Source organism: Augochlora pura, chromosome 10 (assembly GCF_028453695.1).
Source record: "Augochlora pura isolate Apur16 chromosome 10, APUR_v2.2.1, whole genome shotgun sequence".
Taxonomy (NCBI): Eukaryota; Metazoa; Arthropoda; class Insecta; order Hymenoptera; family Halictidae; genus Augochlora; species Augochlora pura.
In genome coordinates this window covers 20,873,709-20,889,012 of record NC_135781.1, presented here as the reverse complement: position 1 = coordinate 20,889,012, position 15,304 = coordinate 20,873,709, and the positions used below count along the sequence as shown (strand labels likewise).

Genomic DNA, 15,304 nt, shown 5'->3' with positions numbered 1-15,304 from the left:
TTGGGGTAACACAATTATCAAAAAAGACGAAGAAGAACCAGGAAGATGAAAGGAGAGCAGCGGGCCCCGAAGACGGAGGGCGACGCACTCGAATTAGCATAACCCGGCGAAAAGAGGGTTAGAACGTTTAACTAGGCGCGCGGGGGCGTGAACGGAACCCTGCTGCGGTTTCTGCGTGGATACCTTTCGAATTCACAGAATTCGTTCGCCCGTGCAAAGTTATTCGAAAGGGGCCGACTGTTACGGATTCTACGAGATCGAATGTATAGAAAGTGGTAGTAGCGAATCGATGGTGTTGCGTTAGTCGGGATGGAAGCAACCATTCCTCTCGATCTTGAGGACGATGATCGCGTGGAGAATAAGAAAACACGGGTCGCGGATGGAGGAATTCGCCCGATAAAGGTGCAAGAACCTAGCCGGCGAGATATCAACTCGAGGGGCAGGTCCGGGTTCTCGGAACCAGTAACAGAGCGGCGGGAAAGGGCGTGCGTTATTAATTCCAGTACCATTAATCATAGTTGCGTTACCGGCAGAAAGAAGCGATAGTAGAGAACGAGAGGTGTTCTGGTGGAGGGAGAAAAGATTAATACGCAGAGAGCTTTGCGAGAGCAGGAGAGCTAGTCAGCCATAGGTGTGTGTGTGTGTGCATGTGTGCGAGAGAGACAAAGAGCGAGAGAGACCTATTTCGGTAATTTGGTAAGTCGGTATCCCGTTCGGTGCGCTCGGCACTCATCCCATACGCGCGCAGAAGAAGACAACGACTGTCTCGAGGACAGCTCAAAGAGGAAACTCGTTTCTCGGTTTGGTGTAGAAGCGGCTATCGGATACCTTGCTGGGCGGGATGCCTATTGTGGTTGCTAGGTGCCATCATGTGCATCTGGTGTGCCCCGACCGGCGACCTCAGCGACAAATTGTTCAGGTTCACGTTTATCGAAAGATTCGTATTGTTACAGGCGGCGGTCAGGTTGTTGTGATTGTTCGGCGGTGACGTGGTCGGTGTTGTACCCACATTGGAGGCGGTGTGCGGCGACAGTCCCGAGCTGTCGGTCGTCGGCGCCGACGGGTTCGACGAGGTGTTGTGCGAAACGAAGTCCTTGCCGCCGTTCGCTCCTCCAGCGCCGCCGCTGGTCCCGGAAGAGCCGCCGGAGCTTCCTGTGACCGTCTTCGAGCACCTGAGGCACTTCGGCAGCCACGAATGCCGGCGCACGAACTTCCTGTACTCCTTCCTCACCTGGAATTGAGAAACAAACCCACCCCCCGAACGAAACTATTTAACGGTGCGCAAAGAACCAAGGCAAGTGCGACGAAATGTATTCACTTTATCTTTTTTCTTTTTTTTTCTGCTTCGTTATCTCTGAGTCTGAGATGAGAGAAATCAAAAACGAAAAGAAACCACACACAAGTTTAGAACGTAAAGAGACTGTTTGTATGAAGCTTCTGTGCGAAGTTTACAGATAAATCAGGAAAAGAGCGGTGCATACTGGCGGTGGCAACCAAAACGATAACGGTTCTCGAAATGATAAAAGGCAACGAAACAGGATCGACGAACTGCAAATGAAATCTTGTGGGATCCCGGTTTGATTATCGTTCGAATAAATGTGGGTGATAGGTTGGATTGCCACAGCACTTTATTCGAGACATCATTCTGTTGTCATCAGGTATTCGGCTTTCAGCGAGATATCGTTCATACGAGATGGTAACATATGATCCCTGCTCGAGAGTGATCCTCTTACCTATGAATTATCTGCTACTTATAATAATATGAAGAATCCGCTCTTGATACATAGTGCATCGAATTCTTATGTTACAAGATGCTTGCCGCGTGATTAGTAACGTACCATAATGCTTACGATAGAAACAGTTTTACAATCTTTATATAAAAAGCTTCCGACTGTTCTCCGCTCGTAATCGTCTACACGCTTCCTGCAGCCTGATTCGAAATTTCGCGGAGAACACAGTACAAGATAATCGCGGGATTTACATGCGAGTAGTATTTTATTCGTTTTTTCTTTTTCGGCGTGTAACGGCGTGTAACCGTTCGCAGTATCTGCTTCGAAAAGAATGATTCACGGTTGCTCGACTCGAATGGACGCGCGACGTGACGAGAGAGATACGATGATTCCGCGGTGTCATGGTTCAATTTAAAGTAAGGTTGATGTTTGGACCCCGACGTATTCCCTTACCTTCTCGTTCTGAACGCAATGGAACACAAAGATAAACAGCCCCTGCAGACTATTCAATATGGTGAAGATGTACGCCATCACGACGGACTCTTGGTTCAAGTAGAGCAGCCCGAACGTCCAGGTGAGTCCCAACAGAAAAACCAGGACGATCGCACCTCTCAGCCATGCCCTGGTTCGAGAATAAACATCAATTAGTCACACTGAAATTACGTTCCCCCGTGGTCGTTTTCGCGGCGATGCTTAAAGGAGCGTGAATGAAACGTGAAAGTCCGTGGACCGATGAGTTACCGCCACTTGCAAAAATTATTCGACCAAACGAATCGGCTGTTTGCTCAATCGTAATCAGAAAATTTTCTGGCAATCTTAATATTAATTTGGAAAGCGTTCCGATACTTTATCATGGCAATATATATGTAGACATACAAAATGTACTGCGAACACTTTCGTTATATTTGTCCATAGTTTGTGGAATATTATCGGTCACTTTGAATGTGCAAAGCGATTGTTCGCTGAGCGACGACCTCGATCGAGCAGTTTTTACAAAGGGCGGCCGAGTAGAACGAAAAATGGGTAGAAGGGTCGCAGGAATGGAATCCGCGAGTCACGTGGCGTTAGGGCTAACGTGCCGAATGATCGATGACGGTGTGACTTTAATTCTAATAATTCCAATGCTACATTTGTCACGTTCCTTATCGAAATGGAACGGCGAGAACACGGAAGATTATCAGAACAGTGTTATGCACCGAAGTGCACGCAACGCTTCGAGCGAGCCGCGAGACGCTAACGTGTACTAATGTCGTTCGTTTTTACACGTGCGCCGGTGTGCCGGTGTGTCGGCGGGCACGTTCCCACCGAACGGCGTTAGCATCGTTAATGTCTCCCTCGGTGTGACACTGGAAGCGGTCGGAGTCCTGTAAGCATCGCACACACGTTCTCTTTTGTTACCGTATTTCTGTTCGGTTTCGTTAGGAAATCGTTATTCGCTCTCCTTTGATCTTTTTCTTTTTCTTGGCACGTTCGACTAGGGGGAGGGGGGGGGGGGGCGGGAGAGAGTTCCGTTTCGAAGAAAACGATCGCGATCATGGAGCATAAGGGAAGTAACGGGAGGCACAGGTGTTCTTACGTCTAATCTCGCGTACTCTAACTACTCTGAAATCAGGCGTGTTACACCCGAAACTAAGGATAAATTACGGCATGCGATCGAATCGTCGTGTGTACTCAGAGGAAAGGCAAACGGCGTGACGCGTAACCAAGGAGCGAGCGAATAATCTATCGATCGGACGGCGCCGGTGTGTGTCCTCTCTGTCAAGCGTTACCACGAAGACACCTCCGCACCCAGCAAAGCAACGGTAATTGCAATGTTACTCGGCTCAGGCACGTTCTCATACACATACACACAGAGACCGCGGGGGTGGATAGAGCACAGGTGGGAAACGATAATTGCGATTCCAGTGAGTAGCACGATCGATCCGGTAATCGTTCAACGATTCTGCGTGTGTTCGTCACGACGAGACTGCTACTATCTACATTCTACATTCACAGTGTACAAATCGAGAAAACGATCGTTAGCTCGAACGACAAAACACAAAGAAACAAAAAGAATATAGGTATACAGTGACAATGGCCGTGTGTAGCCGCGTGTAGTGGCTGTTTGCATACGAACAAAAGAAACAGGATGAGAAAATCGCGGGCATAAGAGTGTCGTGTACGCGTGAGTATGTGTGTGCTCGCGCGTGTGTGTGTGCGCGTTTGTGTGTCAGTTAATGACGATTAATGATGAATGAAAGGTGAGTAATAATAAATAATGGTAAATATCTTACAAGTGCGCTTGCAATTTGTTGGGAAGAGCATTCTCTTCCTTTCCACTACCAACCAACCACGCCATGCAGAAGAATGTAGAACAGTGTAGACAGAAGTGGGTAGAAGATTTAATACAAAAATGAAACAAGACAGCAACGTTAGGTGATTGTTCCGGCACCATTAATTAATTGATTATTTTCTCTTTTTTCTTTCTTTCTTTTTCTCTTTAAAAAAAAAAAAACAAACAAACAACAACAACAACATGAGACTTATTTGTTTTCTATGATGCAACACTCGATTCGTATTACTACCAGCCGCGTGCAGTTCCTAGTGCATCGTAATTTAGAGAGAAATTTGATCGCAAACGCGTCGATCACGCGGGGACGAAGCAGTCTCGTTAATAATTCGAGTCGAGCGTGCAGGAAAATTGAACTACCATCACCGATATTTTCAGTACGGAGATTGACCAAGTTAATACCGTGTCGTAATTACTGTATCTCCTCGATTCTACGTAGCTTTGTTCGCTTGAGAGTGCAAACCGTCGTCTGATTGTTCGTTTTGTCGCGGCGTTTGATCGATTGATCGCGGATCAACGGGTGTCATCGAGAATCATCGATATACATGCATATGGACACACACGCGCTCATAAATATTTACGTGCGTGGGTGTATACACATATATATGTATATGCGGATCGCGATCAAATATCTATGAGATTTACAGCAATATAAGTGGTGTGTCGAACGAACGAAATCTGCGGTCATTCCAACACAGGTACTCAACAGAGACAAAAAGGAAACGAAAAAACTCAGCATGGCCGCCAAAATGATGCGTGACAGTAAGATCCACTTTTCGGGGAAGATCTCTTTAAGCAAGTAAAGCTTGCGAACGTGAACCGAAAGCACCAAACAAACACTTCGTTTATCTACTCGACGAGAGGATATCATATCTCGAACGTGTTTACGGACGGACTCTGATCGATCACTTTATATATAAATATATAAATATATATAGAATATATGTATATACATATACAGATTCGCTGTTACGGATTTACGACGAGCCGCTCGGACTTGCTCGGCTTACCTTGCACTGGCCAGTCGAGAGTGCTCCTTGCTCTTCATCGCGACTGTCGTGTTCGCGTGCCGGCACATCATGTAAATCGCCATCGACAGGAATACCAAGTTCGCCTGATAAGACAACGTCGGAATATTAACAACTATTCTCGGCGCTAACGAGCCAGCCGCTTCCAACTGCAATGCGCTGTGATATTGCTCGGAATAATCGAGGCGCCACGTGCTCCTATCTGCCGCTAATCGATGTCAGACCTCGCACGATTAAATCCCAACAATCGATAATTGTCCACGACGTTTGATTTTCGAGAAATTTCACCGAATTCTCACGATTACTCGGAAAGAAATTTTGGTACAGAAGCTGTCTAGTAATGTTAACATAAAATTTAAATAGAACGATAGTCGTGAATATGCAAATAAAAAAGCGCGTGACTCTAAAATTATATAATATGGCGGATGGACCTTTGAAGAAACAAATCAGTTCCACAGATTCTTCCAAATGCATTGATGTGTCTTTTCAAAGTTTCCTGAATGTTTAAACATGTTGCGTGAGAGAAGAGATCATGTTTGAAGAGAGCGCGCCACCGTTAACCAACCCCGTGGACTATTTATAGTCCTCGAAGGAAAGTAGGATTTATTTCGAGCAATATATTTAAAGACACGTTGCGCAGCGAAAGCAGTCCAGGCTCGGATAATTGCTTATGTAGAGACTTACCAATATAACGAGTATCACAGGCCCAACGAAGCTGAAGATGAAGTAGTTATCCGCTCGCAGCCAGCAGTACCGATCGGTCCCGTAGCTGAGAGGATCAATTATACAAGAGATAGCGACGACGAGCAACGGAGCACCGTAGGCGACCAGATAGTACCAGCGGAGTCTCGATTTTTCCGCCTCGAAGACTTCGATCAGCATCACGTATAATTGGAATCCTGGAGAAAGTGGGGAACATGTCAGTCATTCGGACGTCTTTGCCGAGAAAATGATTTGCGTCTGGATTTAGCGGATTCGTAGATCTGGTAGTACCTTCGAGGAACATCCAGGCGAATGCGCACAGGAAGAAGAAGTGTAGCAATCCGGCAACAATACCGCAGATAATTCTCTGATTCGTTTGGCCGATTCCGCAAACGAATAAAATTTCCGCGATCAGCAAGCACACGCAAAGGTTCTTGTGGATGGTCGTTCTGTCGGACTGCAATGAACACAAAGGCCGCATTTAGTCTTAGACTTCGAATCTATGTTAACCCGTTAAGCAACAGTATTATGATAATAAATTCGGGACATATCCAAAAACCAGGTGTAAAAACCGCATCACGTTTGCAGTACCGAGATAAATATAAAAATCTCATTTGCAACATCATTACAATCTGTTATTTAAACATTAATTATTTGCGACTTTACTGGTAAGAAGAGTAAGTTAAGGGGTTAATAAGAAATATTTTCAGAAATTTATAAGACTTTAGTATTCGTTAGTCGAGTGCAAAGGTTCAATAATTGATGGTTACCTTCAGTCCGCGAAATAATTGGAAAGTCAGAATAGCGAGGACCAGGCAGACAACAGAAATGATGCAGCCGATGTAGGTGATGATCTGCAAGGCGACTTGATGTGCGATGTCGAGCCTTATGGCATGGACGTCCATGAGAACGGCGAAGTTCGTCAGGTGGTTGCACTCGCAGACTGTATGCGTCTCATTGGTTTTGCGTATTTGACAGCCCTCCTCCGACCAAGCGCTGAAAAACGATAAGTAATTCGGTACGAGCTCGACAAGCAGAAGACCAGTCTGTATAAAAGCATTTGCTGGCAAATAGCTCGGAAATAGTTCCGGTGGATCGTTCCGGGATCTTGATAGCTCGGAAATTACCTGAGAATGTAGTCCCAGAAGACGCAGGTCGGATTGGTGACGTTCTCAATAGACAAATGCTTGAAATAGACCCTAACCGGCTCGCTGAGCTGTATATGCCTCCCTTTACCCAAAGACGCGGAGATCACTTTGCTGTTGAGAAGCCTGGTAGTGTTCCTTTTCGGCAGCGGTTGCTGGTCCTCGTTCATCACCAGCGACGATACCTCGGCTTGCGGCTGCAAGATCTCCTCGAGTCTGTCAAAGGCCATGAAGACCAACCGGACAATGCCACCCGCGCTGTTCTCCAGCAAAGCGCCCCTGGTCAGCTCCACTCGATCGTTTGACGCTGTCCACCTCTGCTGGGCTGCCTCCGTCGGGAACACTTCCAATTCGTCGCCGATGTTCCTGGCGTCCAGCACGCGCACCTCCATCACTATTAAACAATAGGATCAATCTGTGATTTCCGTTCCACTATTATCTCGCCCGAATATAAAAATCCGTAAAAACGTAAAACGAAAATTTCGCTTTTAAACGGAAAGTTCAATCATTTTTTCTCCAATTATATAATCTAGTAATTTCGTTGGAAACTAGAAAGTAATTATTAAAATGTTTTCAGATACAGTAGACTCATTAGAACTTTCCTTAACAAAATTGAATATGCTTATTATTTCATCTTCAACTTAATGGGATGAGTAATATAATGAACTGTTTCTTTTCCTGGTCAAGTCACGAAAATGACTGTTATCATTAACGTACACGTTTTAATCGTAAGCTTGCAAACCAAATTATTTCACATACATACCTCTCGACTGCACGTCTTTCCTCCAACGAATGTGATATTCATTTTATTTTGAACTCGATGGATGAGTTATTCGAATGCACCCCTTTCGATTCTACTGTTCCCTACCCAATAAACAATCGAGGTGGAAGAAACCTTCATTCCATGGGATACTGATCGCGCGATACGTATGTTTTATCGTCGGAGAGCAGGGAATAAACCGTGTTGTAATCTTGATTTTAGAATCGAACAAAGTATTTTAATACAGTCGTCGGGCCGCGTTGCGTTGGAAGGAACGACAGCGCCCGTGGATTCCCGTCGCCATTCTTCCGCGACGTTCGCCATGACAGGGACTATAAAGTCCCGGCGCGATGGACTCGTCGTTCTCCCTCCCGAACAATAAAACTAACCGCACGTGTGGAGCGGTTTCCTTTTTTTTTCCTTTCCAGAGGCGTCGTGTGTTCCGTTCGATCAGTCATAAACGTGACGGCGCCAGTGACGAGAAAAATTCGAGGCACGCGATGATGGCAACGAGTTTTCTGCAGGCGCGGCGCGGAAGAAAGAGCACACGGCCACGGTGGAGGGAATATTATGTTACACGGCATCCGGCCGGCTGTCGCTCATCAAACCCATCTCCTCTCTTTTTGCCCTTTACTGTTACGTTATTTATCACGCGCGGATCTAATGCCGCTGCTACTTGATTCGACCGCGGCGTATAAATCCCCTCCAGGCTCGATCGCGACGCTGCCGCGGCCACCTTACTTCCGGGAAGTAAATCAAATTGCTCGTAATTTTCCTCCGGAGTTTTGTTGTGATAATGCTGGACGGCAGAGGCAAAGCTCGGGTTACAACATTATCCAGGAAGGTACCAGAGAATTACGGCGGGGTTTGGATCTTTGTTTTATCTACGCCGGATATTGCTAGCGTCGCATTCCCCAGATAAGAGATCTAGATTTATGCGACCCAATGCTGAAGTCGGACCTACGGCACTCGCATGTCCATTGTGCCGGGGCGAGTCTCCGACGCGAACCCGCAACTCCGCTACGTACGGTTCTCTTTTAACAGGTGATCTAACACGGATGATAAACTGGACACCGAGCAGATAGCTCCTCGAGACGAGCTGCGCGGCCCCCGGTATTAGTTCCGATGAATAATTGCGTCGGGTTAATAGAGAATCAACGTTTTCCAGCTCGTTCAGAAATCTTTAATCACGAGCGTCAATCGAGACAAGCCTCTGTAGCGAAACGAACTCGTTCGCAATGCGATTGCTACTATCCCAGGCAGAAAATGTTCGATCAAGCTCGGGAATGCGATTGTTGAAAGCATTGTTCGTGCGTTTATTAACAACGACAAGTTAACGATATTTCGAACAAATGTTGGTGAAAGAATAAATGTCGCTTCACCAAATATAAAGGAAGTAAGTTGTCATAAAGAGATTTTCATAGAAATGATTGAACCGATTACTGAATTCAAGCGTGTATTATAATAAAAATGACGCTGTGTTTTTCGATTCTCATAAAGAAATATGTATATACTATTAATATTAGTGAACGCATAGAGCTTATTGAGCGATTTATTGGAAACATCATGAACGTTATCTTCAACAATATTTTCGTTAATAAAAATCTTCAATTAAGTGAGATTTATCTCGATATTCTCGAAAACGAAGTCTTCAATGAAAAGAATTTATTCTATATTTTCGACATATTTAGCGACGTAACATCAGCCTCTGTTCGGTTGTACAACCAGTTACACGATACCACCCTCCGTATTTAAACAATGCCTATGAATGCACGTAATTCATTAATCGAAAGAAAATCGTTACCATCTTCGAGATCCGCGTAACGAATCCGGCTATTGCATTAGCCGTGATCGTTAACGAAAATATTTTTCCCGTCAGACGCGTGAATAATTACAATGATAGACGCTTAATTATTTCGCCGAAAGACGTTCTGCTAAGGGTGTATCATCGAACAGACGAAGAAAATTGGACTTACGTATGTTCCTGCCCACATGAGTGATCGTTTTCTCCTGCATCAACGTGTCGGCCAGGAGGAACGCGTTCTCTTCGAGGCCGGTCAATAGAGAGGTCGCGACTCTCATCTGCTCCTGATGACTGAGGTCCTTCCAGGACGCCATTTGCGCCTTGTCCAGCAGATTGCTGCCGGTCCGGACGACACCCTGAAGCAGCTCGGTCACGCTGACCTCCCTCTGATTCGCGTCCTGGTAAGTTCGGATGTCTAGTGCCATTTTCTCGGCCATGTTCTTCATGATCTTTGTGGTGATCATCATGTCCCCGCCGTAGAGTCCGCGGCTGTTGTCGGTCACCTGCGAGAGCTCCCGGCTGATGCCGAGGATCACGTCGCCCTCGGTCACCCTGTTCTCGAGGGTAGTCAACCAAACCGATCGGCACTCGCTCAGATCCGGGCTGTCCCCGTGCCAGACGGCGGAGTCACCCTTGCCGAGACACCTCCATCGGGCCAGGCCGTTGGCACCGCCGGGACAGTTCTGCACAGCGAAGTCACCTGCCCTGGTCATGTTCCACGAGAGGTTCCTGGCCAGCATCGAGGGACACACTTGTCTACCGTAGTCGTACCATTGGCCATTCGAGCTGGACTCCGGGTACAGCGTGCTCGGCACTGGAATATTTGAGTTAGTTACGAGCGTTAGTTGGCCCGTTACTTGGCTTTAGTTAATGGCGCCGGCTTTAATGCGATTCTAGTGTCCGGTCCCCCGTGGGCCGGGCTTAACACGCGACATCGTATCGGGTCTGCGAAATGGAATTTTCGATGCCCAGGGGTGTCTTAATCTTTCGCGGTGATTGTTACGAGTTCGCGAGTTACACGAAGTCGAGGCCAGGCGCGATTTATGCGATAACCGAATCGCGTAACGCGGTGGGACAGAACGAAAGCGCGAACGAAGTCCGATGGCAGCAACGATCGATAAGTGAAGACATTTCTGTCCGGGATTGTCGATCTTTGTATATCTTGCGGTTGATTGAGAGACAGCTGAAATTCGGAAGCTCTGACACCTGCCCTTTGAGCATTAACCCTTTCGGCGCGATCGTCGACTGTAATTGACAGCCGACAAGTCCTCGGCCGAGCCGACGCGTCGCCCATAATCGGCGGCAGATAGTTCCAACCAGTTATGGACATTCAGTCGATAAATCTTGCTTTGTTGAAACCATCGAGGCTCATTTGGCTCCGATCACTTTGTTACGCTAGGACGCGCGGAAATTAATAACCACGGAGTAAAGAGAAAGGGCGGCTGCGTAAAAGTTTGAAATGCCGATGTCGGTTTCGTTCGCGATGGAAATGTAAAATACGGGTTATGGAGGATCAAGTCGGATACAAATGACATGCATTCTTGCAAACGACTCGTCCGTAATGCGCTTACCGTCGGGGAAGGTATTTAAACGAACGAGCAACTCACCAGTGGTCCGTCGACTCGTTCTCCAAGGAGCAAAGGTCGACGTCGTTGTGGCTGGAGTGGTCTCAGGGACGATCGCAGGCACCGCTGGTCCGTTCGCAGACGGAACGTTGGCCGGAAGTATTAAGTCCTGGTCCACCTCGAGGACCTCCATATCGACCGGAGACCTCGTCGACGTGGGACTACAAAGACGGAAGGAGTTCGTCATTTTTAGCTCGCGAACGTGCACGAGTTCACCGTCCGGACGCGGAGGAACGAAAATATTTCTCCTGAGGAGGAGAGCACCTTGTAACTCGATTTCAAGGAACCATTCGACAACTCCGCTTTCGCTAACGGGCGCCGCAGAATTTCTTTTCGGCCCCTGAAGAGTTACGTGACCACCGTTACGACTTACCTTCGATTACTCGGACAAACATTAATGCAACGATGGCCACGCGAAACGTACAGTGCCTCTTCAAGAATGAGAAGTTTTAAACTTTATCAGCGAAATCGATGTTTATGGCTACGCAAAGAAAGCAATCGGTCCCAGCACTAACTTTGCAATGACTTTTTTTGCTAGCAGTACAGAACTTTTAGCTTTTATGCATATATATTCTGTAATTACAAGAATGTGGATCTTTGGGCAAAGTAAAAATTGTCTGCCTTAATTCCAAGATATAGGAGCTAAACATATATCTCGTGTTCCCTATAATAATTTTCATAAATCGGAAATAATTTATCAACATTTCTCAGTCACTCATATTTTTCACAATTCACAATCTAATTTTTACTATTCTCATTTTACTTTTATCTCTGTAACTAGAAACGATATCTACATGAAATGAAAAGCAGATCGTAGATGTATAACGCTCTAATTAATAATCGTCAAAATTTTAGTATTTATATGAATATATAAATACTATATGAATTTGATTTATTGACTTATACGACAGTATCATAGTAGAAACAGCTGGTTGGTGATTTTACGTGCATAAATAAATCGAAGAGAAAGAATAATAATAAAAAAAGATGTTTAAAGCTTCGTTTTTGAAGAAAATCTATTTGAATATTCGTCAGGTTTACGTGGTCTTACAATTAGGATAAGTAGAATCGATAGATCATGATACGACGCCTTAGCTGATTCCAATTTGATAGCGTGCACATCCAACAATTTTTCAAACTCGTTTTTCTTGGCAAGGAGACTTCAAACAAAAAACGTTATATCTTTTCGTCGACTTATTTTTCCAAGTAGAATCACTATCTCACCTATTATACCATGATTATACTATGATTCAACATCAATGTTTTAATCATAGCTCCTACTATCAAAATTAGTAAGTAAACTGCGAATCTCTATGCAAAATAATAATAATAATAATTCACAATAATTTGAATAAGTCGGCAGTAATAGAATGATATTTGCAAATTGTTTAAATGTTTTTGTTATTTTGCATGTTATATATTAACTTTAATCGGAGGAAATACGTAAAATCCGCACACTACTAATAGGTATAGCTGCGCATTGAATTGGCGAGACTTCATCAAACGAACCACTCAATTATACATATTAAACTGTCGTGTTCTCTCAATCTCTTGATACAAACGAAATTCTACCGTATCGCGGAAGGCAGAAAAGAATAATTAGAGTGCTGGGGCCGATTGATTATCCGTTCCAATGAAACGTGGAAATCCGTGTGTGCCTGTGAAAGTAAAGTGTACTGACCTTGACGCGGTGGTTATTGGCAATGCCGGGGTGGACGGCGCCGGCGGCTGCGGCGGCTGCTGAGCCGGGGGTGTCGTAATCCTAGAGGGAGGCCTGACAGTCGGCTTAGCCGTGCTCCAAACGCTCGGCTGCGAAGTCATGAACCACGGCGGACTCGGACGGGACGTTGTCGTGGTTGTCGCTGCTGCAAGTGTTTCGTCGAGCTCGTTTTAACGTTGGAAGGCCAGCGGCGGGGGTAGGGGCGGGAATCTAACCGAGGTGGCGTTGACGAACACGCGGAAAGCAGAGACGCCGATCTCTCGGAGGGTGGCCGAGGATCCTAAGAGCTCGTCTACGAGCTTATCGGATTCGAACGCCGGGTATAATTAAGAAGGAAAGTGATTTGAGGGGCTCGCCGGGGGTAGACGAGCTTCTCAGCCGGCTCAAACGACGGGGATATTTTAAACCTTCTTTGAAGGGAGGGCGGGGATCAATCTCCCGTCGATTCTCCTTGGTTCTCTCTCTCTCTCTCTCTCTCGCTCTCTCTCTCTCTCTCTCTATTTCTCCTTCGTACTCCTAGCCAGATTCTAGCGGGCGTCCGTTTGTTTCCCGTGGAATTGCAACGTTGCGGTGAGGACGTCTTTAATCTCGTCGATTGAACCTTGTTTTTATCGGTTCCTGGGACCGAACGTGAAATTAATCGGAGGTTACGTTGATAGATATTAATCGGGCAAAACCGAGCGCGGCGCCGATTGTTACCAGAACTCGTCGAAAGGGTTCGAGCACTTCGACATATTGGTTTCCCGAAGAGATCGGAAATCAAAGGAATTCCCTTGAACGACCTATCGATTTATTCAACGGGCGATTGGAAAGTCGAGACAGACACGACATCGCGTCGCCGACTTAATCTGAGATGAGATAAATAATAAGCAATAGGGCTCGGTATCTGCCCTTCGATGTTTCGATGGCGGATCGTGGCAGAAATATACCCGAAAACGAATGCCTCGACCGCGAGCCGTGCCAGGGGACGAGATTAGCCTGCCTCGCGGCCGATATCGCGACTATATCTGGCCTAAGAGGAGAAAACGATCTTTAACCCAAGATGGCGACGGCAGTTAATCCCCGGGCAGGATGGTCCGCGTATTTCGCGGTACTATCTCTATAGGGGTCATCTTTATTGGCCGAAGGGGTTGGCGATAAGGTAAAATACCGGACGTCGCCGATATCCGTTACGATAGTCGGCCGTGCCAGAGAAAGAGAGTGCTATGGTGCGACTGGCAGCGCGGAGAGAGGGCGAAACTGAGAAAGGGAGAAACTGTCTCTCTCGCTCGTGGTATCGAGGCTACCAACCAGATCTGACTCCCCTGAATGTTCGTCAGTGCCCCGAGACCGATCTATCGGGCCTCTCGAGTATCGATCACGACACGACCGATGTGTTGGGAGCCGTGAAAGGCAAACAGAGAGACGAGGGAGTTGACAGTTTATGGTCCAATAAGTGATTGTGTCGCCCGCCGGTTTTAGTGAATCGAGGGGATGAATGTCGTCGCATGATCGTCTTCACCCGAACAGAATACTCCATGATCGTTCTCCAGCTTTCTGTTGTCATTGCTTCGTCGTCGTTGCAATAATTTTAGTTTCTCCGAAAAATATTTGAAAGAGTTGGATCGTTGTCTTTTCCTAGAAAATATTTTCTACTGTGCTTTAAGGTTACCCAATGTTGCATGTTCTTAATGTAGTACAGTTTAACAGAAATTATCTTCCGTTACTAGACCGCGAGGAAAGATTCCTTTACCCTATCAGGAGAGTTAGATTATGTTTCCAAGGAGATGAAAATCTCATTAAACTTAAACTTTTCCGAAGATCTTTTTCTGCCATGAAATCCGCGCTCAAGTATACGCAAGTCTTTCGAAGTAGATGCAATATCAATTTTTTTAAGGTACCTGTTCTACTTCTTGGAAATATTACATACTGACATAAATTGCATGTCCTGATCTTTTTACCAGGTCCTAGTTAAAGCAAATTGCAGTTTCGCGATTCTTGATATCAAGTTCGTCTCACGGTTAAATCTATGGATTCTAAAATCTTATTATAACCGATAGTAAGTATAGGAGGGAAGTACTGATCCAATTCTTTCGTAATTAACAAAGATACGTTATAAAGTAATCAGATTGATTTAGCGTTCGAATATTTCGAAAATGCAATACCTGACAAAACATATTGAAACACCTTTAAAAACACAACCATTTTGAATATCAACGAAATGACTGTAAAGTATTTCCCTTTACTTCTGTTATTACTTGGAATGACAAAAAAAAAGATAAAAAAAACACTCATCTTTTAACTTTCCACGTTTTATAGACCATAGTATGTTATATGCATATTGAAAATTTCATGGAAATCAATTGATGTTATTATCTCAAGTAATGGTAAAATTTAAAAATCAGCGCTTAGAAAAGAATTCCTGTTTTAAAAAAAGGTTTGCGTTTAGGAAAGCGTTCGAATATTTTTTGCCAGGGGTAAT

General features: G+C 45.5%; 1 protein-coding gene across 1 annotated transcript in view; it reads right to left on the bottom strand.

The window, feature by feature from the left end:
* The window catches only part of LOC144475941 (latrophilin Cirl), a 579,657-nt gene that overhangs the window by 14,822 nt on the left and 549,531 nt on the right, over nucleotides 1-15,304 (bottom strand). The window contains exons 6-16 of the mRNA XM_078192398.1: nucleotides 12,805-12,988; nucleotides 11,106-11,284; nucleotides 9,671-10,312; nucleotides 6,917-7,328; nucleotides 6,560-6,785; nucleotides 6,081-6,246; nucleotides 5,772-5,986; nucleotides 5,070-5,173; nucleotides 4,004-4,048; nucleotides 2,184-2,352; nucleotides 1,010-1,231 (exon numbers count right to left, since the gene is read on the bottom strand). Of these exons, the coding sequence (XP_078048524.1) occupies nucleotides 1,010-1,231; nucleotides 2,184-2,352; nucleotides 4,004-4,048; nucleotides 5,070-5,173; nucleotides 5,772-5,986; nucleotides 6,081-6,246; nucleotides 6,560-6,785; nucleotides 6,917-7,328; nucleotides 9,671-10,312; nucleotides 11,106-11,284; nucleotides 12,805-12,988 (2,564 nt within the window). The remainder of the gene's footprint in view (nucleotides 1-1,009; nucleotides 1,232-2,183; nucleotides 2,353-4,003; nucleotides 4,049-5,069; nucleotides 5,174-5,771; nucleotides 5,987-6,080; nucleotides 6,247-6,559; nucleotides 6,786-6,916; nucleotides 7,329-9,670; nucleotides 10,313-11,105; nucleotides 11,285-12,804; nucleotides 12,989-15,304) is intronic.